We start from the raw sequence: 27,442 nt of genomic DNA on the forward strand, positions 1-27,442 counted from the left end.
TTGCTGCAGCATTTTGGATTAGCTGAAGGCTTTTCAGCGAGTTTTTAGGACATCCTGATAATAAAGAATTACAGTAGTCCAGCCTGGAAGTAATAAATGCATGAACTAGTTTTTCAGCATCACTCTGAGACAGGATATTTCTAATTTTAGAGATGTTGCGCAAATGGAAGAAAGCAGTCTTACATATTTGTTTAATATGTGCGTTGAAGGACATGTCCTGGTCAAAAATGACTCCAAGGTTTCTCACAGCATTACTGGAGGCCAAGGTAATGCCATCCAGAGTAAGAATCTGCTTAGATACCATATTTCTAAGATTTTCAGGGCCGAGTACAATAACCTCAGTTTTATCTGAATTAAGAAGCAGAAAGTTAGCGGCCATCCAGGTCTTTATGTCTTTAAGACATTCCTGCAGTTTAACTAATTGGTCTGTGTTACCTGGCTTCATGGATAGATAGAGCTGCGTGTCATCTGCATAGCAGTGAAAATTTATGCTATGTCTTCTAATGATGCTGCCTAAGGGAAGCATGTATAATGTAAATAGAATTGGTCCTAGCACTGAACCCTGTGGAACACCATAATTGACCTTAGTGTCTGAAGAGGACTCTCCATTTACATGTACAAATTGGAGTCTATTAGATAGATATGATACAAACCACTGCAGTGCAGTACCTGTAATACCTACAGCATGTTCTAATCGCTCTAATAGGATATTATGGTCAACAGTATCGAATGCAGCACTGAGGTCTAGCAGGACAAGCACAGAGATGAGTCCACTGTCAGAGGCCATAAGAAGATCATTTGTAACCTTCACTAAAAAGAAAAGAATGTCTTACTGATGTGACTCAGGCTGCAGTCACGAAGCGTAGAGACTGGTTAGCAACCACCTGGTGAGCACCAGTTGGTAAATCTCTGCTGATTTAGAGAATATGCTGAAATACACATGATCAAATGATTCTGGAGGGTTGGCATTTGAAATATAGTCACATGATATGAAAACAGAAAAAAGCTTTTTTTATGATAAAAAAAAGTCTAAAGGCACCAATAAATGCTTGATATATTTCCTTTAAGTAACTTTACACTCACTGAAAAACTTTCAATCCTATAGTCTAGATCAGGGATGTCAAACTCATTCAGCTGGACCAGTGAAACTGCCTTTTACAGTTACAGACATACACATATAATCCTTGAGATAACTTAATAAATGAAAAAGGAGCACAATTCTAACAGTATGTCTCAGTTTTTCTACAAAATATAGAAATGGTGCTGTAGTAAATGAAAGAAATGTGTCAGCATGACTTTTTGGGCTTAAGCTGTAAGAAATAAATGTGTAAACTTACAGAGAAAGTTCTAGTAGCTCATTGCCCAGACTGTCTTGTTTTTATAAAACAGAACATTTTGATAAATTCACAAACACTCTCCGTTTTTTGTTCTTTTTTTATCTTTTGGACCCGTTGTAAAAAGGAGACATTTGTGTAGCAGATAGTGAAAAACAGCAACTTCTCTGTCATTTATTGTTTATCTATTACAGACTTTGAGCTAGCATGAATGGCGATGGGGGAGGTCTTTATCAGGCAAAGCTGCGAAACGTATTAAAATGCATTTCAAATCCCAAACTTAGACCCTCATTCACATTTTCCAAATCTCTCCCGGGGGCCAGATTTGAACCTGTGCTGGGCCCATTCTGGGCCCTGAGCCTCATGTTTGACACCCTTGGTCAAGACAATGCAATATTAAAGCAGTTCTGAAACAGACAGTTCTGAATCATAATGAGTGCAGCTACATAAAGGACCTCTGAGAGAACTAGCACAGTCTAACTGGCAGATTTAGACTAATTCATCAGATGTGCAAAGAAAATCTCTGGACTAATAAAGACATTTTTTATTCCAGGAGGAATATTTCAGTTGTAATGGTGACATAAATGTAAGAGCGTGTCATGGAAATTTACTGGTAAAATCCCAAAAGATAGAAATTTGTGTATATTAGTTGAGAGCAAGGGACAAAATATCTCAGTCAAGAAATCATGTATTTTAATAATAATTTTAAAAAGAAATTAGGATATGTAAGCAGATGCTGGAAAATGTGATTGAGAGTTTTTCCAGTCAAGCTGCCCTTTCACCAATCATTTGACCAGCGAGGGCTCCTCTGGTGCTGTACTGGAGCTTTAAATGTTATTGTAACCTTGTGCTGTCTCGTGTCCCTGTTCACAGAGGGTGGCCAGATTAATAACAACGTGGGACCGGCTTCAAACATGGGCCAGCAGCACCCTTACCCTGCCCTCGGCCAGCTGTCTCACGTCTATGAGCAGCAGCAGCAACAGCAACAGCTCCACCAACAGCAGCAGCAGCAGCAACAGCAGAACAAGGATCTCAACAAGTATGCCTCTCTGAAGGCTGTAGGTGAGTGACTGCCAAGTTTCGTATTTTTTTTAGTGGAGGGGGGTTTAGATGAAGGAGAATATTTTTACAGTTTGTGGTAGGCAGTAAGCGTGATGTTGTTCTGTTGGTATCTCTTACGACTATAGCAGTGTGTAGATTAGCAGTAAAACTTAAGGCTGGGGCCTTGTTAGTGGAGTCATCGTGATTCATCCCAAGCTGGCAGTGAATTTCAAGAAAAAGGAAAACCTAGGCTCCTATAAATGACTTTTACTGAATGCTTTTTGAGCCCCTGAAACACAAACACAAATAGCAGCAGGTGTTTTTTTTACTCTGGGAAGGCTCGAAACAACAGCAAACACAGCGCACATATAATTGACAGTGTTTTTTGACTGCATCGCTAACCTGGATGTGGTGTAAGACATAAACGGCTTATACATAAATATTTTTTTTCCCCTGCTTACTGGGGATTTATTTAGTGGGAAATTTACACCATAGCTACGCCGTAACCTCAAATCTCTTTTAAAATCTTACGCCATGCACCTCCCTAGAAATGTAACTACACTTCAGGTCAGTCCGCAACTACTGTGACTGATCTGTTCAGTATTGTTAATGCCTTCTGTGCATATCCAGCAACTTTTTCTCCACTGTTTTTGAATTTATCAGTGACAGAATAACAATCGTCACCTTAGTATAAGGAATAATAATCATAGCATCAATGTAGGGACTGAAAAATCTCAGCAAATTCCTGGAGGTAGAATTCTGAAGCTATTACAATGGACAAGAGGAAATGTAGCCTATAGAATTACCAGTTTAAGCAAACGTATTATGCAAAGAAATTATATAAAAACAGTGGCTCACATCCTTAGTGGTGTTGTGCCAAACATCGATTTTTAGCACACCACCAATGATGTGAGCCACTCACATAGGTACAGTAATGTCATAGGCTCTACAAAAGTTATAGGCCTTAAAGGGGAATTAATACAGTCAACTTCTATTTCACATGTTCCTTCTTGGACTGGGGAACATCCTCACAGTTTAAGTTCCCAGTTCAAAATAATCCTTATTTACCTTTGAGAGGGCTTCGGGCAGCCTCCCCATTGTCTAAAATCAGTTTCCTTCCCGCTCACTTTAAGCTGACCTTCTCCTGATGCTGGCCGTGTTTAATATCAGCTTTTTATATTTTACATCACAGTGGATACACTTTAATGCATGCCACCAAATTCAGTGAGTCAGCGGCTATAGCAGCTGATCTAAAGTTGCCTCATCACCATACGTTCTTTGGCAGTCACATTGCTATTTCATAATCTGAATTCATTCGAGGCCGACACGCAAGTGTTTCCAGCGAGCGTTCGTCGGCTTGTTTATGCTAGACAGGTACTCTGCCTTCACTAGATTCAGAATTCAGCCCACTCACGACAGATACAATCTACAAATGCATCTAGATGTCTGTGTAAACAGCTACGGGATGCTATTTGTCTGCATTTGCTCCCTTTTATTTGAAAAATGACCGGACAGATCGTGTTTTGTTCTTTTTGAAAAGCCTATCTGTCCAGCATGTCCAGCAGCACAAAGTAAAACTGATTGTGATGACAAATGCATCCTGTATTGTCAGTGGTATTCCCTACACTACCGTGGCCCTGACTCATCTCCAGACATGTTACAGTAATAGATTATCCTGCTTGTTTGTGCTGAGTAATACTTTGTGCCCCTGAAGCAAGAAGAAGACGTGTCATTATTGGTAGCAGTATATGTCACTGCCAGCGAAATTGACAACAGAGAAAGACTTGAATGAGCAATGAATAACAAGCGGTAAATGAACGCATCATTTTTAAGCTTAAAGGATTACACCAATAAAAGCACAGGAGTGAAAATAGTGGTTAACGCTGTCATCCCTGAGTCCTGAACTTGGCAACTTTATTGTTTGATGGTCTATTTTTATAATTCCCAGAAAAGTGGCCAAATATAGACATCAGAGGATGCTTAGATATTTTCAGCACAGCCACAGTTGTGTTTGATTGCAGGAAATTGTTCAGTTATCTAAAACGCCAGCAGAAAACATCATGGTGTCAGTCTGCGAGAATCAAAGAACAGAGGCATTCTTTCTTAACTCAAAATTTCGTGCCAATATTCAACAAGGAGGAATAAAAATCCATCAGACAAGCCAGTTTCCCCTGAACACATCCGTGCATTGCAACCGCAAACTGTGCTGCAGTTTGAGTGCGGCATACAAACCCACTGTTTCTCAAAAAGTTTTTTCCTTCGTCTTACTGCACATAAACCCAACAGATGGATGCAACACATGCTCTGGGGATTGTGCGCGGCATTGTGGGAAATGAACGAAATCTCTATCTGTTGGGAAAACAGATGAGGCAGGTTGATGGATAATAGGTACAAGAGAATTCTAGCAATGTTATGGAAATTCATGCTATAAGAATACAAACTGAGAATATTGTCCATAGATTGATTTCTCTACAATAAACTAATGTTTTCAAACTGTTTCCTTGGAAATATTAAAAATAAATGTAAAAGGAAAAAGTGGCCTAAAGACATTCAGCCTGTATCTATATCCTGTAAGTCGAACATTAAGATATGACCAATACCCAAGCATGAGTGTTGTGAAAAGTAATTTGTTTGGTTTTTTTGTGTCATCCATTAAGAATTATTCCTACCAGAGAGGCTGGTCTGACTCTTTCAGACACTGCTGATCTACTTGAATCTTTAGGGAATGGTCTGCAAAAGAGAAAATATCCAGTGAGCAGCAGTTCTCTGGGCTTGTTGATGCTAGAAGTCAGAGGAGAATGGCCAGACTGCTTTGAGCTGATAGCAAGTGTCTGTTGGCGTCACTGTGCTTTGATACCCATTGTTTCCAATGGCTTGCACTGTGCAAGAATGGTTTGCTGAACAAAGCACAGCTTTCGCTGTAGTCATTTACCATGTCACCAGTATAGAGCCTCACCACGTTCAACCAGCGCATATAGTATGTAAAGTATGTAAAGCCCATGAGCAGGTGCACAAACTGTGGTCCATTTGCTCAACCTAGTTGTCAGTGCAGCATATACGCTTACTTTTTTAAAGGGGTCATTAGTCCATGGTGCCATAGTGCTGGGCTCAACTTAAATGAGTCATATGGTTCTGCCCACTTCTATCCCCACTACCCGCAGGGTGGGCTATAGAGGTCTAGTACTATGTGGATCAGGCATCGATCAGGGGCAGAGGCCTTGCCAGCTGCCAGAACTGGTAGACAAAAGTGGTTCTGATGGGGGGCAGTTTCTACAAAAATGTAGCGTTTTATGAATTTATTGCAAGTCCAAATCAATTTATGGTTCAGCTGATACACATCCAATTGGCAAATCTCATAAAGGTCTTGCTTGGTCTCTACCTTAAAATATAAAGCGCCTTGAGGCAACTGCTGTTTTGATTTGGCGTTAAATATAAATAACTCCAAGATATAAATAAAACTGAACTGAATTAAACAGAGGATACACAATATAAGTTACTTTAGTTGCCTACAGCCATTTCACATCTGCAAGCTGCTTTGCAACCCACCTTCATCCTAGCCCCCATATTCATGCTGTTTCTGATGTAATCAGTGCGATACATGTTGTTATTCCTGCTCTTTTCGGCCGGGGTGTGTCTTAATATTCCTCTGTCTTCTGCAGCTTTTTGTGGTAACACAAAAATCTTGTCACATATAAACTATTACAGATGTAAAAAAAAATCATTTTACAAACTAAAAGGTCCTGACTAAGTTTTTTAAAAGTGTTTTAAAAAAAGTATTAAAACTATATGTGCTACATGTTCAGTAAAAGTTCTGGGTTTAAACCTCTCATCAGCCAGGTTTGCATGTTGCATGTTTCCCCTATTTGTGCAGGGGTCTCGTCCAAATCCTCATGTTTCCTTCCAAATTCCAAAGACATACATATTAGGTTGACTGGTTACTTTGAACTGAGTGCGGGGTGACTATGACCATGAATGGTTGCCTTTTTTGTCCTATTAAGGACTTGGCAACCTGTCCAGGGTGGAGATGGGGTGGCAGGTAGAGCAGGTCATCCACTAATTGGAAGGCTGGTGCTTCAATCTGCTCCAGTCCGCATGGTGGAGTATGCTTGCGCAAAATACTGAACCCCAAGTTGGGATGTGAATGCTAGACAGAAACCACGTATGTGTAGAAAACAGTGCATGCATGAATTTGTGTGAATGTTGTATGAAGTGCTTTGAGTTCTCAAGAATAGAAAAGCATTATATAAGAACCAGTCCACATTAGCCCATCCACTATATCCCATTCCACTATCATGATGGAGAACTTTAACTACAAGGTTGACAGAAAAGGTTGACACAAACATCAGCGTTCAGTGTCAAACTTGTTGTAGAAGATAGGAGGCAGTTACGCCATGTTTTATAAGAAACACAATGCAGAACTCTTTTTCTGGCTCTTCATCTTTAATGAAAGCACGGATCTGGGTGCATTTTGGATTTGACAGCTTAAGAATTAGCTTTGCAAAATGAAATGTCATCACCCAAAGGCTAATACGACTCCAGCACTAATAAACAAGACTGGCCGACCAGCACACACTGGCACGCTTTACAAAACTTCCAGCCAGCTCTGTTCAGCCAAAGGAAATAACTCTGCCCACAGTTAGTCGTAATGACATCCGCCAGCAGTTGGGGATCATTTTTTTCGTTTTTTCTTGGAACAGAAGCAGTTGTTTTCCTGTGATTGAGAGATGATACACTGCTTTACTATACCGTAACTTTTTTTTATTTGAAAGTTGGGGTATGTAATCCTTTTTTATTGTTGGCATCTACAAGAAAACTTCACACTTTTCCTGTTAGGTTTCCAACTATAACTTCATTGATTTTATGATCTCTATGGTGGATTATTATTCTAAGGCAGTATTAACTCTCAGCAAGTTGACTTTTTTAATGTACTGACACAGTCTGAAAGCAGTGACAGCCTGTGGGCCATAAAATCAATATGAAAAGCTGCGCTGCATGGCTTTTAAAATGTCTGGAGGTAACGTAAAGTTTCATAAATTAAGTTAATGTGATAAAATGTACAAAACTACTCTTGAGGTTCATTAACAATAAGCACTTTTATTTTATTTGGGTTTTTACAAGCCTCTTTTTAATTTTCTTCACCCACACCCTCCTCCAGTACCTTTCTGTAGCCGTCGTTTCCTCTTCCCTCCCACTTCTCCCATTTTCCCATGAACTCCGTTTTCTTCTTTCATATCAGTCCCTTTATCACTCATCTCCTGCCCTCTGCATTTTTATCTCACCTTTGCTTTTTGCTTCTTTTGTCTTTCTTTCCCATCATCTCTTCTTCACCCCGACTCCACCCCACCCTCAATTCATCAAGCTCCATATCGCTCCTTAAAGAACCATTGGGCTGCTAATCTTGATCCTCCTTTATAGGGGCTCATATTTGATTCCATTTCTATAATTGAATGGAGGTCTCTTCCCTTCAGGCGCATGGTTGACTGACAGTTTTCCATTTTCCAAGTGGTATTCAAAGATTCACCTATGAAATGATTGGAAACCTGTACACACAGCAACCCAGGATTCCAGGAGGCAAAATGCCATTACCTTGACTTCAGTGACATGTGACACACAAGCTATGAAAACTGCATGTGAGGGGGAATAATGGAGACAAAAAGAAAATGTGCAAGTGGCAATCTCGAGGGCTGGAACACGAAACCAATGCAGGAATGACAAACACTGTTTTTGCTAAAGTGGACACATAAAGCTGGCCCTAAAGGCAAATCAATCAGCATAACCTCGACACTAAAATACATGGAGGTTAATCAATCTAATCTAAATCTGATCACTTCAAACACCAAGATGGTGAGCAGTCCACAAACTAGTAGTTGCATCCAAGCTAGAGATCGGAAATAAATGGCAGCAAAAGAAATCTGAATAGCTAAATTATTCTCCTCGGATACATGCGCTGGTGTTTTCACTAACTGGAAATGGAACTAGGTCTTAAGCACTACTTTCCCAGCATCCCCCATAACAGCCTTTCCTCTTGTTCTTTAATTGCTTCTGCCATTTTAATGGCCGATGATCCAGTTGAGAAGGCCCTCTCCTGTCAATCAATAGCCATCTCCACTGTCCCTCTGTGCATCTCTATAAGGTCACTTTATTGAGTTTTAACAGCAAACAAGGCAAAAACCAACCAAGAAAGATCCCTGGATGCAGGCCTGCAACTCAGCCTGAGTACAAATGACCAATTATGGCCCACTTCTATTGTACAAATGCTCTGCTGTAGTTAATGACTGTCCTACATCCAAGAAGATTCCCTTGTTCTTACATGCTGGCTAATAAGTCAGTTTTCCAAATGCAGTAAGCACAGTAAATCCTAGGTAATTAGGGCTAGTTTTATTATTATCATTTTTTTAGACTTGCACATAAGTGGACAGAAATCAACAGAACATCTAAAAGCATTAACATTTAGTTATTTGCCTTGTGTGTTTTTCTTTCTTTTTCCTTTTTGTCCCTGCAAACCTGCAGCTACATTAAGCGCTGATTTTAAAGCAGATTATACCCTCTTTTGTTTTTTCTTGTTTTTTTAAGCTGATTGTTGTAGCCGCACTCCACATGCACATTCATTTTAATGAGGACACTTGAGACACATCCATGTTGCAAGTGTCAGTTATATGCTAAGATGCCGGCTTTAATATACTGCGATGTAGAATACATTTAATAAGAACCTAATAATAATCATACAATTATGTTTTCATATAACAAATGAAATGATCACAGTTGATATTCAGTCTTACTCGAGTACTCAAGATATTGAAATGTCAACCGCCTAGCATCACTAAGGAAAAAGTCATTTGGCATCTTTTGGATACCATGAATAAATCATGATCAAAATTTGATTGAAATCCATCCATTAGCGGCTGAGGTATTTCAGATTTCATAATCTCTAGGATTTTATAATGAGACGCACGCAATTTGCATTGCCAGCTTTAGTCATGCACTACAATTACCAACCCTTAGTCACTTTGGGAGATAGTACCGCTTTTTCCGCGGCAGAGATAGTAGCTAATAGAAAGCACAGGTGTTGATTGCGTCTCAGTGATGCATGGAACACGGTGTTATTTTGTAGGAGAAAGCAGTCTAACACCATTGCACAGTTACAAAGAGTTTCTGGAGTGGGAAAAAAATAAACCTCACAGACAGAAAACTCCATTTAAACCCAGACTAATGGATGTTTTTTGTTTAGGATGGCAGCACTGTGACAGCAGGATCCACCCACTTATAGTGAATACTAAAAAAAGGTCTTCAAATTTGGGTAAACCATTGGAAATTTGAAAACGTTTTAGAGACTTCAAGAACTAATAATCCCTCCACCAAATTGGCAGTAGACGACCTAATTGCCTAACAAAAAGCAGATTGATATACTGGTCTAAACCTAATAAGGTTTTTATGTTGCTGGCACTGTGGGACTTCACGAAGCAGTTCTCAGTTTTTTTCCCCTGATGTATAATGTGTGTGAGTCTCTGCAGGACACTGCTTTTCTCATGCAGAGGCATGCTGAGCCCACGCTGCGTAACAGTGGCGTTTTTCCGTTTCCACTCACGTACACGGCTGGATGCGTGCACCATCGAGCTGACTACTGCCGGATTGATTCACCTGTCGCCTGAGCAAGTTTGATCCCCAGCGGCAGTCTCACAGCGACTCAGCTAGTGAGGCTGTGGTCTCCCACCACTCCCACCCTTACCTACAAACCCCAGCAGCTGCGCTTGCTATCCGTTCGCAGGCCCGCATTAGTTATTTCTCTTCAGCGTTCGCACAGCGATAAACGAGATTTATAGTTACAGCGGCAAAGCAAACTCACTGAGTGTGTTAACTTTATCTTCAAGGACGTAGCAGCAACAAGGGACTGAAGAGTAATGACTCAACTGTGAAAGTGAATCTGACAAAAAAAAAGGTCACATTTCGCAGTGATAAGAGAGACTGTAGCTTGGTGACACTGACTGACAGAGAGAGGAATAAATGTGAGCCATTAACGCTGACTGCTCCAAGGCTGAAGAAACACACACGGATACACACACACAGATATAGAAGATGCAACAGATAGAGGAGTCTGTAAGTCAGGAAACAGACACATTCTGGGTTTTGTTTGACTTTTTGTTCATACTTTTGACAAACAATTCGACACAATGGACTCTAGAGTATAAAAGACGTGTTCTCTGGAGGTACAAATCATACTTCTGCGTCTGGTTTTGGTGGTTGCCAGGAGAACTGCACCTCTCTGACTGCACTGTGATAATGATTTGCCTGAATTTGGAAAAATACTCAGTCAACTTTACTGTTATGTCACGACAATAATGTGAAAAATTTATACTGAAAAATGTGAAATTTGCATGTGGTAGTTCGTTTAAGCTAGCTTTGTAGCACTTACCTTTGCTTTAATGATGAACAATTTCGCGTTCTTCACCTCCCACACAATAAGATTATTTACCCATCAAAATCAAAAATACATGTAGCTGTCCATACTTTAAAAGCTTTCATCCTGGCAGCAGTGGAAGGTGAGCAATTTTCTACAAGATAAGCATAGATGTCACTGAACTGGAGCTTTTGGCGAGACGTCGCCATTTTTAGGGATTTAAATTAAGCTGTCGAGCAAAATACGGATCACAAGTCACCAACATTCATAGTTTCTCTTCACATCTTTGTTTTTCCTCCATGGATGGATGATCCAACTAGTCTTGTAGTACACTTTTGTCTTGCAGTACCAGAGACTATCTACTATTTTCCATCATGATGCAGTAATGTTTTGCTGGCCTGGGTAGTTAGTCGGTCACATGACTGAAAACTATGGATGGATTAAGAATGGATGTCTCTCAAGTTCATATGTGTGTACACATGTGTAAAGGCAGATAACCAAATGCTTTTCAAAACATATTTGACAGATTTAAAAGTACTGAATGCAAAAAAAAATGTCTACAACTTTGAAGGCATTCTCAAAAATGCACTAGTTGAGCGTACACTGAGGTCTGATTGAAATCTTTCCTTAATCTTATGACATAACTAGAAAAAACCAGTATCATGCCTCATTATTAGCCTCACAACTTTCTCCCAAAATTTCTTCCTTCTTTCTCATGTTGAACTCCTTCCCACCACGCAAAAATTAGATGTTTTCTTGGCTTTAAAAGGGAGGAAGAGGCGAGCTGGAGGAGAGATTCTAGGCTTTTCTTTTGATTTCACTCCTCCAGTAGCAGCACGGGCCTCTAACATGCAGGCGTTAGCAGTAGTCCTGACACTCTGCTTGGTCAGTTAGGTGAGGCTGACTAACAAAGTATAGGGGCTTGTTATATGACCTTCTTATACTGTGGGTGTTAAAACTGATGCAATATCCATATTTCTGCTTTCTGTCTGTGTGTGCTCATAGCGATGTGTTATCTTATGGCTGATCAGCAAACTGCTGAAAGTCTTATTTTTTTGATTCATTCAATAAAAAAAAATATCTTACATGGTGGCAAATGGCCAATTTGAAGAAAGTATATATCGTTTAATTCAAGATTTTAGCTCTGCTCTGTAGCAATTTTTTGTGCCCACTTAGTGTTTCATTGCTTCTCTTACTCTCTCTCTCTCCCACTCCTTTAGCTGCCAAGTACAACGGCGAACTGTACAACAAGCGTCGGCTGATGGTAGAGATGCCAGCAAAAGGACTTCCTCTGCAGCCCATGGGCAACTCCCGACCGTCCATGGGCAACATGTCATCAGTGACTCCTCAGATGACCACCAACCCCATGGCTTCAAACCCTATGAGCGTCAACTCTATTAACCCCGTCATGACCCCAATGACTTCAATGACACCCATGACCTCGCTCACCCCAATGACTTCTATGACTCCTATGACTTCCCTCACCCCTATGACCTCTATGACTCCTATGACTTCTTTGGGTCCACTGACTCCAGAGCCAGTGGCCACTTATGTCACCGAGATGCCCAGCATCTCCTCTGTCTCAACCCTGCCGACAGAACGGCACATAGCCGCTGGAGGAGGAGGGGGACACAAGCCAAACGGCCAGAAACCCAAAGTCAGCCATGGTCACACTGCCCACAGCTCTCACAGCTCTCACAGCTCTCACACTCATCTTCACAGCCACAGTAGCAAGCCACCAGGACTTGGGGCTACCTCCCTGGCACACATGGTGGGGACCATGCCAGGTGGCACATCCCTGGGCATCTCCAGGGCTGCTGAGACTGTCATTGGCCACGGCTCAGCTACAATGGGCCGCCCACTGGCGTACAGTTCCAACACAATTGCGTCCTCACATGCGATGGGGCTGGGGCTGAAGGGCTGGGACGGGACTGAGACGGTGGGCCGGAGGAAGACCTACGGGCACAAGAGGCCTCAGTGTACCATCCTGGAACCAAACCAGCTCCACAGCACTAGAGGCCACAGCCACAGCCAACACTTCCTCCCCACACAGCCCTACTTTGTGACCAACAGCAAGACAGAGGTGACAGTGTGAGAGAGAAAGACAAGAAGAAATAAAAAGAGAGGAACAGGATGCATGTGGAGTGGTGACACGAGTAATCTCTGAGTGGAGATACAGTACCAGCTCTTGAGATGTTCAAACGTGCAGATCTTCACGTGTGTTTGTGTGTAGAAGTCGAGGGTCGTTGGTTTACTGTGTCCGAGTGGTCCTTGTTTCACAAACAAAGTTCACGACGAAATCTCTCTAAAAGACCTTTGCTGTTAAAAGGACGGCCCCCGAGTAGGTGGCATCTGTAACCATACTAACAAAGAGCCTACAGAGCAGGGATGTCTTTACACTTGTGGTGATATTAGAATGTTGTCTCACAGCTAATATCTACTCCGTAATGATACAGATATTGGAGAATTACAGTGCGACTGCTCTCAGATGGGAAACTGCTGATAAAAAAAATGGATTGGTTTAACAAACCAAACCTGAGAAGCAATATAAGGGATCAGCTGTAGGCACTGAAGCATCACGGGTAATGAGAAATACGGCAATTACCCATAAACCTCTTGACAAGAGGTGTGCTCATCTGTCCAGCAAAGTACTGAAGGGTTTGGAAGAAAAAACGCTTCCTCGTGATTCACACCCAAATCTCCCGAGGGCTTTACAGCAGACACACACGATGAAGGCCCTGGGCTTTGGACTGCAGACATGAGGGCTTTGTACTGTGGCTGTTCACACGCACCTCCTTAAGCTGTGCGGCTGAAGGTCGCCCTTTTCCACAAGAAACTCCAGCACAGAGAGCGGAGGCTGTGGCACTGGTTTCATTTTGTTCTGATCTCGTCTGTGTGATGACAGCTGACCCAGGGGAGGGATAGGGAGGCCGGGACGAAGCATCTGCACGATGCAAACGCACACATTCAGAAATACACGGACACATTTTCTCACACAGAATTACCACACAGTAGGGTTTTTAATGGTTGATGCCAGTGGATTTAACTGGCATCAAAATTAAATACGTTTGAAAATGCTCTTTTACGTGACACGTTTGACTTTTAGTAATGGCAGCTACATCAAAAAGACCAACCTAATCCATGCACAGACAGGAAACATCTTCAAGTTTTCAAAAAACATTAAATAGCACATTTAAAAAACATTTTAGACAACATGCTACGTGGTATATCAGAAGACTGATGCCACCTCTACATGTCTACGTGCTAAATTTAATACTAGAGGCAGCAGATAATTAACCTAGCCTAAATAAATAAATAAATAAATGGAATGAATGTTAGAAACAGGAGGGGGAACCATTAGCCCCAGTTCTGTGCAATCGAACAATAATGAAATTGCCTTCAGGGACCTCAAAACATCACAAATTAAGATGTTACATCTACTTTATTTATTCTGGAAAAAAAGAAACCTAAGAGTAAAAAGGACATCCTGTGGTTTTAAGTGGGGGGGTATGTGTCAGACTAACTGTGAAGTAACTTCACACTACGTTGCCAGGCAACAAACTGTTGAACTATTCCTCTAAAAGAATTAATAAATAGTGCAAAAAACCCCAACCGTGTTCTAATGTAGCTGTGGTGAGGATGATCACGCTGGAAGTGGACAAAATGACCAATTTAATTTAGACTGTGTGTGTGTGTCCTTTTTTTCCGAGTGTGCAAAGATGAAACATGCCCAGACATTTTTACAAATTGGACCAAATGTAAGAGTTTTGACCTGTCATCGTGTTAGAGTTTACAGAGCTCTGGGATTTAAAAAGTCCTAAAACTGCCACAAAAAGAGCACAAAGAACAAACACCTTGCTGTCGCCCGCGAGCCACTGCCACGAGAAGCTAGTCTCGATAAGATCACTAACTGTACTCAAGCTCCAGCTGAAAAAAAGGAACCTGGCACAACCAGCTGTAAGAATCTATCTGGGTTACATGACTCAAACATAAAAATAAATCCCCTTAAATCTGGCAAATAGGCCAAATCTTCTAAGGGATTCTCAAAGCCTATTTGCTTGTTTTTTTCATGTAAGATATATTAGCAGCAGCAGCCACTGTTATCATGTAAATCTTGTCTTCTAAAGTGCTTCATCCACCTCTATTAATTCAGCGAATTAAGATGCTTTTTAAGTGATCAGACTGCACTAAAAATGAGAAGCATTTGGCAGAAGCGTAAACACAGTTGACAGCAGACAGCATCCCACTAACAAAGACAGATTGTGAGGACATTTTTGGATAGAGAACAAGGAAGAAAAAAAAACAGGGGGTGTTTAAAGTAGGAAAACCTGAGAGGGAGAGGGCCACGTGACAATCTTGTGAGAGTAAAAGATATGAATATCAGCGTATACCTGAGACAGTTTTTTGCCGGCATCAGCTGCACTGCAAGCAGTTTGGGCACGTTATGGATGGAGGTCTAAAGGGAGAACCTAATACTGCAGGTTCTAAGTCAGACGCGAGAAGAAACACCTAGGCCAGCTGAGCGCACAGATAAGGGGCTCTATAAGAGGGAATATTTTTCCCCTCATGCTGTGGAGCCCCCTGCTGCCTTCACGATCACGTGACTGTAACCCGAGGCCAGATTGAAGGCATGGAACAGGATTTAATAAGTCATCAGAGCATTAAAATGTGTCACCTATACACTCACACTTAACACACGCGCATACACACACGTGCACACGCATGTCACGAACACATTACAGGGTGGACTCTGCTTTCCTTGCGTTCCCACAGTGCCGAGCGGCAGGTGTCATCACAGCAGAGAGACCAAGAGTCGGTACTGTTACTGCGCCTGTTGTACATGAAAGACTGTGAAACTCCAGACCTTGGCCCTTTGTAGCGATAACTGATATTATGCTTTTTATATATATATATATATATATATACATATAAATTTACATAGCCTTTCTCTCTTAATCGATTTCTTTTCATCCTTTCTCTTCTACACTTTTTGCCCCTCCTCTTATCCTTTTCTCTGTCAGTCTAAGGGGAAGGACCTTCAGAGTAAATATGTGAGAGAAAACAAAAATGGGGCTGCGATGAATCTTTTCTGTAACAGCGAAGTTCAGGCACAGTAAGACAGTGAGTCATATTAAGTCACCTTACCTTGATAGACGTGATTGGTTTCCCCGTGCACACTGTTCTCGCAGCAACTCCAAGTGATTGAGTCTGCGATTCCAGAAAAAAGTTATTTTGTACAACTGCGTGTCCTGTTTAACACTGCACACATTTCACTGTTCACAAAGTGTGTGTTTGTGTTTGTGTGTGTGTGTGTGTGTATACATCCAACCCTGGCGGGTGATTTTGTGATTATTGTCTTTGAAGGAGTCAAATTCAAACAAAGTCATATTTAAAAGGGATTCATCAGAATACAAATATATATATGTTTGTGTTTGGTGATGCTATGCAGGATCCCCCCCTTATATGTTCCTGTTTCCTGGCAGATTGTGTTGCTTAGGACAGAGTTGAGAAACAGGTCAGTGTTTGCTGGACGTGCATTATCAGACCCAATTGGCTTAATCCAGCAAAGCAGAAATGTGGAAATGTGAACCCTCCTTGCAACCTCTTGCTGGCAAATCTCTCAAAGCTCATCCAGCTCTGCGAAAGCAGCCAGCGGAACAATTCGTAGGACGGTGGAAACAGTTGGCAAACAAAAAAGCAACCAACAAACCCCCCACCTCCCCCATTGCTCATTGTAACAGCCAAATAAACCTGATAGAAAGCAGGGAATTTGTTTGAGCTGGCTGTGTCATGGTTGATAGGGTCAGGGCCACAGATGAGTGGGTTCAGGAGGCAGTCATGTCTGACATTCCTCATCAGACGAGTCAGCCAGACAAAAAAAATGCCAGAGCAGAAGGACACAGGTAGTCTGCAGGCTTAAAAAGGAGTTCATTTATTAGTGCATTTTTCTTTTTACAGTCAGTACTGGCTTAACATACTGCAATAATCTATACTGTATTAAAACTGCTACATAGGGAAAAGTAATTCAGTGCAAAGTGTGGAAGTTTTCATTAACTTGTGGGTTGATGGTGCTGACCAACAGAAAGCTGCACAGTACATCTCTTGTATGAGAGTTGTACTCTCATTTCAAATTCTAATCCTGATAGGAAATTGTACAAAGGTATTCACAAAGTAAAATATTTTATACTTTCAAATTAAATGTAGGTTTCAAATTATGTGTAAATCATTTAATTCGGCTTTTATTTACCTCTCATGCAGCTTCCCAATATTTTTGGAAACTGGGTTGTAGCTTATTAGCTGTGCTCACAAAGTCTGCCACAGTTTAAAGGTTTCTCTTTACTGTTTTTTTTTTTTCTTCTCACTGGTTGGATGGAAATTAAATGAAGAGTGGAGGCGCAATTGACCTAATTATAGTAATCAGACCTAAGTTAGAGGGTGCAGCGGTTCACCGGTACATTGGTCAGCAGCAGAGGTGTGAGCAGGCAGCAGTCTATTGGAGCGTTTACCCTGAGGTTATACTGCAGCAATGCTTGTGCTGTAGATTCATTAATTACCTCATTAGTAGATGCAATAGGTCAACCGATTTTAGACCTAATTTCCAGTGAGGTGTATCTGGCTAGTCACTTTAATCAAACTAAATTCTGGTGTCTGGTGCAACTGCATTCGCTGCATTTGCATTAGACCTGCAAATGTTCGCTGGTCTTGATAGACTGCCATTGTTACAGTAAACTACCTGTGTCATCTGCTTTTTATAAATTAATGCATTGTTAGCATTCTACCCAGCCTGTCCTGTAGGCCTGGCCCAAAGTTGTGCAGTGTGACATCATTGCTGCATTAAACTAATTTATTGATGAACTGACAGTAAACAGCAGCGAGCAATGATCACAAGAACTAATATTGATAATCAATCTCCAACTCCTCACACCCAACTGGTCACAGCAGATGGCTGCCAGTCCCCGAGCCTGGATTTGCCAGATGTTTCTTCCTGTTTGAAGGGAGTTTTTCCTTCCCACTGTCACCAAGTGCTTGCTCATAGAGGGTTTATCGGATTGTTGCGGTTTTCTCTTTGTTATTCCAGGGTCTTTACCTTACAATATAAAGCACATTGAGTGGACTGTTGTTGTGATTTGGCCCTATCTAAATAAAATAAAAATGAATTGAATTGACACTATCGTGTTAAAAGGGGGTAAAGGAAGAGCTGACAGGCAAGCAAAGAATAACTTACCCACTCACAAAAATACCTAGAGAAGTACTAGCAGCCACAAACTGAGTATTATAAGAGCTTGGGCAACACATGCGTAACTGAAGGACAAAAAAAAGGTGAATGTGCCTGGGATATAAAAATTGGGGATTAAAGCCCTCCCTCCCCTCTCTTGTTTTTGGAGTTACCTTAATAACAAGTTCTCCTGTTCAGCAGAGCAACCAGAGTTTTAGATAGAAGCGCTCAGCAAAATATCTACAAAGGGTATTCAGTAAGAGACAGAAGAGGAGCTGCACTGGGGCCTGTGGCCAGGGGGCTTTATTAGTTCTCACTGTGGTCTTTAATCACCAAAACCCGAAGAAATGCGGGAAAGAGCTTTGATGCTGCAACAGGGACTCCACAGTCCACAGAGGCGCACAAAGACAGAAGAGGGAAATTAATGTCAATAGTTGGGAGAAGCTTTGAATTATTGATACAGTAAAAATGGTGGTGCATGGCGCATGAGTGCTAACAGCTGTGAATCAAAGACAATTGTTGGATCTCACACACACACATACACATACACACAAACTCTTCTTTCCAGTGTTTTGTGTTGCTCAAATGATTGATTATTACTGCAGCACATGCAGCTCGATAGATTCTTGCATCAAAATCGGCTATCTATGCGTATGCACTGGAACATTGTGTTAGCTCCTTTGGGCCTTTTTTTTTTTACACTGTGTCCTATTTAAGCTGAAGATGTGAAGCATGGATTGTTCTTGATGTCAGTCTAAATCAGGAAAACGCAGCTGTCTGTATATATTCATTTCTTATTTGCAAAGTAGTAAAGAAAGACCGCCCCAACCCCACCCTTTAATTAGAACAGATAAAAACGCGACGTGCTCGTTTTGCCGAAGAAAAGACAGAGGAGGGTCGTCAAGACTGCAAAATGGGATATGTACAGTTCATCAGAATGACACAAAAGGGCTCAAACACAAGATACGTTTTTCTCCACTCTTTAATTTCTCTGCTCTTTACTGTTGTTATTTGCTGGGCTTAGTAGTGTTGTAAACATGACAGCTAATGGAAAAGCAGCATCTTTGTGACCATACATCCCGAGATTACCGTGTTATCAAAGACGGTTCTCGTCAACTATGTTTACAACTTTGTATAGCATCAATCCTTACGTGCAGTGTTTTCTCCACCTGGAGCTATCTACTTATGCACAGAAGCAGAGGAGATGCGGTGTTTGTTGTCCAGTAACGCTCAACATTTGTTTTAAAGTGGACCTATTACGCTATTCCTTATTTTATGTCATGTATATACAATTCTCATATTAAACCGGGGCCACGTATCAATTAATGAGGACAGCATATGTGAAAGTAATCCCTGTAAGCTAGCTTTTTTTTTGTTCTGTATGATGTCAAGGAAAGCAAATATCTAGGGCTTACTGAGGGCAGAGAAGCCCCTCCCACCTGCTGTTGTTCTTTTATTTGGGAGGACGGCCAATCAGAAGAAAGTTAGCTTATAAGCGAGGGTGGCCTTAAAGAGACAGGCACTAAAAAGGCTTGTTTCAAACAGTAGATAAACTGGGGGCTTGTGTATTAGCTGCGAATCAGATATGTATTGATTATTTGAGCTGTGAATCATGCTACTCTAGTGAAGTCCAAGAATAAATACATGAAGCCTGAAATGAGCACAGCAGACCCCTTTTTCTATGGTTTGCGCCTACGGTCGACTTCATATGTAGGGTTTTTATCAGAAGGTAATTTTAAATATAATCTAATTACTATTAGGATTCAAAGAAATACTTTAGTGACAGTGCATTTAAATGTAATCTGCATAGTGACTTCTACTAGGGCCCAAAGTTAAAGGGTTTTCCATCAGTTTTGAAGAAACAACAAGCTATTTGCAGTAAAACTATGATCCATTAGTATATCTTTTTATAGAATAAGTCACTGATTAACTCATTTGAGTGTTATTCAAGCAGTACATACAAAGTTACCTATAGGAGGTCCAGTTTTCTATTTTTGATGTCCAGACCAGTTTGTTGTACTTATGCATATGTGTTTATGGATACATATGGCCCCAACACTGCATTTATGCGTAACAAGTAAAGCATATTTTTTAATGGTAGAGCCCCCATCTCCCACTATTGTTTGCAGAGTAGCTTATAATATGCACCGTGATGCCCCATTGTCCTTTTACTGTTTACTGACTTTATAATTTGTGGAATTAAGTTATGAAGAAGCTGTATTTTGGTACTATTCAGATATTGTTAAGAAAAAAAGAAATATAGCAGATGTATTGTCCAAGAAATATATTACCATAGTGTTGCTATGACTGTCTATTTTTCCTTTTATTTTATTTTATTTTTTTGGCGGGGGGTGGGGGGGTGGTGGTTGATAGGGATATTTTTGTTCTTCTTTTGTTGTTGATTTGCCATCTGACAGTACAGTATATCACCATTGTTCTATATACGACTTTCTTACGTGGCAATAAAAGATGACTTCTGTAACAGCGCTCCTCTCTTTGCCTTCCTTTGGTGTGTCTTTTTAATTCCCTTTTGTTTCCTCGTCTTTTGTCCTCAGGAAGAGATACTGTACAGTGCCTCAGCTCGTCTTTATTCTCCCATGCTTCTTTTCTTTATAGTCCCCCTCCCACTTTCCTCCTGTCCATTTCCCTTGGCTCTCGCCTTCCTAGCAAACATTTGATGTTATTAGATGTTGTTAGGACATTGAAGGCTAACTTTAGAAATGCATTTATGCTGTATACACGGCAGCAAAGTAAAAGCTGAAGCAGCGCTCATACATCAGCATCGGTTGTGGCTTTGTTCCTGAGTCTGACAACTGAATTTCTCACAGATGTCAATTCGAAACAAATCTGTTTGTCTATTTCTGTCAGTTTAATGCAGCTTAATTAGCAGTTTTCTCGTCACAAAAAAATTGACATGTGACAAAGTGGCTCAAGAATGACATGCAAAATCTGGTTCAAGGCTCTTTTTGAGTTTAATAAATAGTGATTTTAAACATATATAGAAACATAAATTATGAATCTCCCTCCCACCCCCCAGGAGGTGGTATGTGTGTGTGTTCCTAAAGCTGAGCTCCTCTATCAGAGGCCTGTGATTTTGAAGGTTCAGCACAGCATCTTAACTGTTCCTAGGACTGCACCCCTCTGGACAGAGACCTCTGATGTCGTGCCTGGAATCTGCTGGAGCCACTCTTCCAGTCCTAATGCTCCTATTACCGCTGGGACCACTTTGGACTTTACCTTCCACATCTGCTCCTGTTCCCCTCTTACCTCCAGGAGCCACTATTGGAAAGTGTTTACCAGAACTGTGCATTATTCATCACTACCAGCCTCAGCTGGCCAGAGTGGTGGCCCTAGATTCATCAGTTCAAGCACTACCGTATGAATAATGCAAATTTCCATAGGCCACATCTTTATAGTGAACACAGCACAAAGGGCCATTATATACAAGTTTATCCTATGCACCTCACTAATAAGGTTCTCCTTAAATATATATAGATATCAAAAAGCTATATTTTAGCATTTTATGTCATAGATTTTCATCCTCTGATCTTATGTTGAGTTTTATTTAGCGGGGCTCAGTCTAAATCTTTCCGTGCTTTGATTTTCAGGGGATCGAAGCTAGAAACTGTAGACTTTCTAACTTTTCAAAAGCTCTTAAAGGCAAAACAGATGGAATTTATTATTATTACAAGTCAACAGGGACCTGTAATGTTCAGTCATGATAAAATGAAAGCGCACCATCTGTCAAATTTAAGGTTTTGCACATCAGGACATCATTCAAAAAGATCGAGCACTGCCCAGATCTTAAAATGAGGCAAATACGCCCTAAGATAGACAACAGCACATGACATATTTCATTGTTGCATCAATTCATTTAGGTTTGTAGATATATTTATGCACAGTTCACTCAAGATCCTGTCACAGCATTTTAGCATTTAGGGACTAGCGTTTAGACCAGGGGTGGGGAACTCCAGGCCTCGAGGGCTGGTGTCCTGCTGGTTTATATGTCCCTGGGTCAACACACCTGAATCACATGATTAGTTCATTACCAGGCCTCTGGAGAACTACAAGCAATGTTGAGGAGGTCATTTAGCCATTTAAATCAGCTGTTTTGGTTCAAGGACACATCTAAAACCTGCAGGACACCGGTCCTCGAGGCCTGGAGTTGCCCACCTCTGGTTTAGACTTTGCCTGGACCATTATTTTCTTTTTTTGGTCATTCTGCTGAAGATTTGCTGCTGAGCATGGGATCATCGTCCAATTGCATGATCCAATTTCAGCCAAGCTTTAGCACTTGGCCTCACATTAAACTCGGGAGTACTTTGGTGTAGAAACCATTTCGCGATCAACTCAACTGCAAGCTGCCAGGTCCTATGACTCAAAGACAAGCTCAAATCATCACACCACTACCTATCAGTATGAAGTGTTTCTGCTGGTGTTCGGCTGTCTCCAAATATGGTGCTGTGCATTATGGTCAAGCATCTCCACTTTGATCTCATCTGTTCAAAGGACTTTTTTCCAGAAGTGCAGTTTGTTCAGATGTTCTGAATGCTCCAGACCAGCTTTCATAGAGGTGCTCACAGTTGCTGATGATCAGTTAGAGAAGTGCATTTGATTAGCAGCAAGTGGCTGCTACTAAATCCCCCTAATTTCTATGGAAGTAGTAAGAGTTTACTGAGTTTTCACACACTGCTTCTGCATTTTCAGTTTTTGTTAAGTTAATAGTGGCACAGAGTCATTGGTGATGTGTTGTTGTTCGTAGGGAGTTGTATTTACCTCATTGCGAGACATGCTAGGGCCGGATGATTTTTATTATGCCTTGATGTGGGAATCATGTTTACCTTTTCTTTTGATACGACTATGCATATATTCTTGTCTTCTACAATCAAGCTACAGTCTTTCGGATTTTCATGAGTCAGACTACTTTTTGTGTTGTTTTCCCCCCACAGTAATCAGTGATTGAATTTATTTATTTTAATTCTTAGTTGAATGATCCACCGATCCTGCACATGATCTAAATTTCCTTCCTTGACTTAATCAGACTTATTTCAGCCTCACTGTGTGTTATTCACTCTTTTACTGTATCAGAACTGCATTGGCTGCAATGATAATCCAGCATTTTCCTCTCCAGTTTCTTTGCATTAAAAAATGGAGGCGGTGAACATGATGTATATGTATTCGTCATAGAGATTAGTGATGATAATTACCATCAAAACAATAACATGATAAATTGCCCGCAGATTAGCTTTAAATATTGCATGAAGTAAGTCCTAACGGGATTAAGCAGCCATACTGACCTGAAGATAACGAGCAAATGACTGCAAACTGCCAACTCTTTTGTGCTCTGCTGCATATTTGGAAAATTACTTACGTAAAACACAGCATGAAAACAAATTACTGGGTAACTGAATGACGATAAACGGCACATGACTTTCTTCTGACTTTTGGGAACAGGACTGAAATTTTTGGAATATAACCTGAGTTTTAATGTTGTGTTTGGTCTAAATGTCACAAACTAAGGACCACAGATATCCCACAGATATTTAATAATTTTTAAATTTGATTTTTGCCTTTCATTAATGATAACGTCACAGATAAAAGGTTCCAGTGTAGATGAAATGTGCCTTAGTCTACAAAGCCACAGTATTCAGACAGATATTTAATCACCCTGCACGCAGAGCTGAAGCCCGAGAGCTAATGTGTCCTTTGGCCTTCAGTGGGATGTCGTTGCCAGAGAGAATAAAACCTTCAGTTTCAGTTGTAAATGTTTCCTTTATTGCCTTCAAATGAACTGTGAAAGCAAAGTATAAACAACAAAACAGGAAAGCGTGTTTAAACCACAGGCAAGTGTTGTCTTCACACCTATCCAAATACAAAAACACAAATACACATCATAACCAGACACACCCATTCACACAATGCAAGTTTACACTAATTACTCAGGCTGCCAGTGCTGTTGGCAACGAGGAAACAGTCCAGGGAATTTCACCCAAAACAAAGCAAAACCTGCTTTTCCTCCTGCTCCCCTGCCAATCCCCCTACCTTCTCGAATTCTGCTCAGCAGAGCAGAGCTGTACAATGAGAGCTCTCTGTGTGTTTAAAGCCATCTGGCACTGATCTCTGCTTCAGCCTTTAGGGGCATCGTCACTGTCGTCATCGTTGTTTTTTGGTAGTTGTTCTTGTTTGTTGTTAGCTGCTGCTACTGTGCTTAATTAAGATTGTGCTTATCAATAATGCCAGTAATAGTAGAGTAAAACTTTTCCCCGAGTGCGATCTGCTTTGAGGACAATAGTCCAACACTATAAATATATCTATATCTATCTATATATATATATAGCTGTATATATATATATATATATAGCTGTATATATATATATATATATATAGCAGCTGGATAGCGTAGTGGTTAGACTACACGCCTTTGGAGCAGAAGATCGCAAGTTCGATTCCTGCCTGGGGCGTCTGTATCCAGTAAGGGTCCTAAGGCTAGACCCCCTATGCTAAAAGTGAGCCTACCGCAGACATGAGCGAGACAGATAAATATGAAGGCATGCCGGCTCGGACGTCGCCCGGATCAACAAGGTCCGCGTCAGGTGTTGAGGAACCAGGGCACCCTGACGACAAGTGGGCTACTGGAACAAGAAGGCATCGGTGGGCAAGAGACGAAAACAGGGCGTTGTTGGAATGCTACTACGCAAGTAACCCTGGCGGAAGGGGTTACATGAATAGGATGAGGGACCTATGGATTCTTCGATACCCAACATCCACAATGACGGCGAAACAACTAGTAGCTCAGTGTTCCAACATTCGAAAGAAGGGACTGCTCTCACAGCTAGAGATTGACGAGGTACAACATAAATGCTACGGCAAGGAGGAGTCAGGACGCCAGGTCAGGGGGGAGATATCATCACCCCCACCCGAGATTGGGTACATAGCCCCAAGTGCGATAGGAGAAGGATCGTTGAGTGCGAGAGGAACTGACCTGAAAGATAGGATCATGGCCAAGCTTGAAACCTGGACCCCCCCTAGCCGGTTACCAAGATTACGTGAAGTACCCTCAGAAGGTCTGCTAGATGATGTTAATGCAGCACTACGGATGATACCTACAACCACGATTACCGACACTAACAAGCTGATCTACACTACGGCAGCAGTGATCAGTGAGATGCTTGGCTACAAGTTGAACAGCCACAAGGGGCAGTACCCTCCATGGAGAAGGAGGCTAGAGGGCAAGATCAAAGTAGCACGGAGGGAGGTTAGCCAACTAACGGAGTTGCAGAAAGGTGCGACAAAGAAGGTGCATAAGAAATACAGCAAGCTGTCCATACCTGAGGCCTTGGAAACTGCCAAGCAAAGACTCACAGCCTTGGCCAGCCGCTTGAGGAGGTACACCAGAGAGATAGAAGGCAGGAGAATAAACCAGCTGTTCTCCACAGAACCAGCAAAGGTGTACTCTCAGTGGCAAGGGAACAATAACAGAACAGCACCACCAAGGCTGGAGACGGAGCAATACTGGAAGAGCATATGGGAGAAGGACGCAACCCATAACGGCAATGCTCAGTGGCTAGTGGATCTGAGGGCAGACCATAGCGACCTCCCTGAACAGGGTCCAGTAACCATCACAGTGGCAGATATCCAAGAAAGGGTCTCCAGTATGAAGAGTTGGACAGCACCAGGGCCCGACATGGTTCACGCCTACTGGCTGAAGAAGCTGACTGCACTCCACGAGCGTCTGGCAGCACAAATGAACCAGCTGCTAGTTAACGAGAGACACCCGGAATGGCTAACCGAAGGTCGGACGGTCCTGATCCCCAAGGACCCCAAGAAGGGACCGGTCCCATCCAACTACCGACCAATAACCTGCCTCAGTACTACATGGAAGCTCCTGTCAGGCATCATATCGGCTAAGATGAACAGGCACATGGCTCAATACATGAGCGGGGCACAGAAAGGGATTGGCAAGAATACCAGAGGCGCAAAACACCAGCTACTGGTAGACAGAACAGTCAGCCGAGACTGCAAGACCAGGCTGACCAACCTGTGCACTGCCTGGATTGATTACAAGAAGGCCTATGACTCAATGCCCCACAGCTGGATACTGGAATGCCTAGAATTGTACAAGATCAACAGGACCCTAAGAGCCTTCATCAGGAACTCAATGGGAATGTGGCACACAACACTAGAGGCCAACTCCAAGCCCATAGCACAAGTCACCATCAAGTGCGGGATCTACCAAGGAGATGCTCTGTCCCCACTGCTGTTCTGCATAGGCCTGAACCCCCTCAGTGAGATCATTAACAAGACTGGCTACGGATACCGACTACGGAACGGAGCGGTTGTCAGCCACCTCCTGTACATGGATGACATCAAGCTGTATGCCAAGAGTGAACGAGACATCGATTCACTGATACACACTACCAGGCTATACAGCAATGACATTGGAATGTCATTCGGGCTGGAGAAGTGTAGTCGGATGGTAACAAAGAGAGGGAAGGTAGTCAGAACTGAGGGGATTGAACTACCAGAAGGCAACATTGCAGACATAGAGGACAGTTACAAGTACCTGGGGATCCCACAGGCGAATGGGAACCATGAAGAGGCCGCTAGGAAAGCTGCAACCACTAAGTACCTGCAGAGGGTCAGGCAAGTCCTGAGGAGTCAGCTGAACGGTAAGAACAAGATCCGGGCAATCAACACCTACGCCCTGCCCGTGATCAGGTACCCTGCTGGGGTAATAGGCTGGCCAAAGGAGGAGATAGAAGCCACTGACATCAAGACAAGAAAGCTCCTTACCATGCATGGAGGGTTTCACCCCAAGTCCAGCACCCTGAGGTTGTACGCTAAGCGGAAGGAAGGGGGCCGGGGACTGGTGAGTGTCAGCACCACAGTCCAGGATGAGACAAGAAACATCCACGAATACATCACGAAGATGGCCCCAACTGACAGTGTGCTCAGTGAATACCTCAGGCAGCAGAAACCCAAGAAAGAGGAGGAAGGCGAGGAACCATCATGGAAGGACAGGCCCCTGCACGGTATGTACCACCGGCAGATAGAGGAGGTGGCTGATATCCAGAAATCCTACCAGTGGCTGGACAAAGCTGGACTGAAAGACAGCACAGAGGCACTAATCATGGCAGCACAAGAACAAGCTCTGAGTACAAGATCCATAGAGGCTGGGGTCTATCACACCAGGCAAGACCCCAGGTGCAGGCTGTGTAAAGATGCCCCAGAGACAATCCAGCACATAACAGCAGGGTGCAAGATGCTAGCAGGCAAGGCATACATGGAACGCCATAACCAAGTGGCCGGCATAGTGTACAGGAACATCTGTGCCGAGTATAACCTGGAAGTCCCAAGGTCAAAATGGGAGACGCCCCCAAGGGTGATGGAGAATGACCGAGCTAAGATCCTGTGGGACTTCCAGATACAGACGGACAAAATGGTGGTGGCTAACCA

At 42.2% G+C, this 27,442-nt stretch overlaps 1 protein-coding gene across 1 annotated transcript in view; it reads left to right on the forward strand.

Annotated features, from left to right (window-relative positions):
* shisa9a (shisa family member 9a) overlaps window positions 1-20,474 on the forward strand; it is a 63,569-nt gene extending 43,095 nt beyond the window's left edge. Inside the window, exons 3-4 of the mRNA XM_019362792.2 lie at window positions 2,208-2,396; window positions 11,991-20,474. Of these exons, the coding sequence (XP_019218337.1) occupies window positions 2,208-2,396; window positions 11,991-12,865 (1,064 nt within the window). The 3' untranslated portion in view covers window positions 12,866-20,474. The remainder of the gene's footprint in view (window positions 1-2,207; window positions 2,397-11,990) is intronic.
* The last annotated feature ends 6,968 nt before the right edge of the window (window positions 20,475-27,442 follow it).

The sequence above is a fragment of the Oreochromis niloticus genome, linkage group LG8 (assembly GCF_001858045.2).
Source record: "Oreochromis niloticus isolate F11D_XX linkage group LG8, O_niloticus_UMD_NMBU, whole genome shotgun sequence".
Lineage (NCBI taxonomy): Eukaryota > Metazoa > Chordata > Actinopteri > Cichliformes > Cichlidae > Oreochromis > Oreochromis niloticus.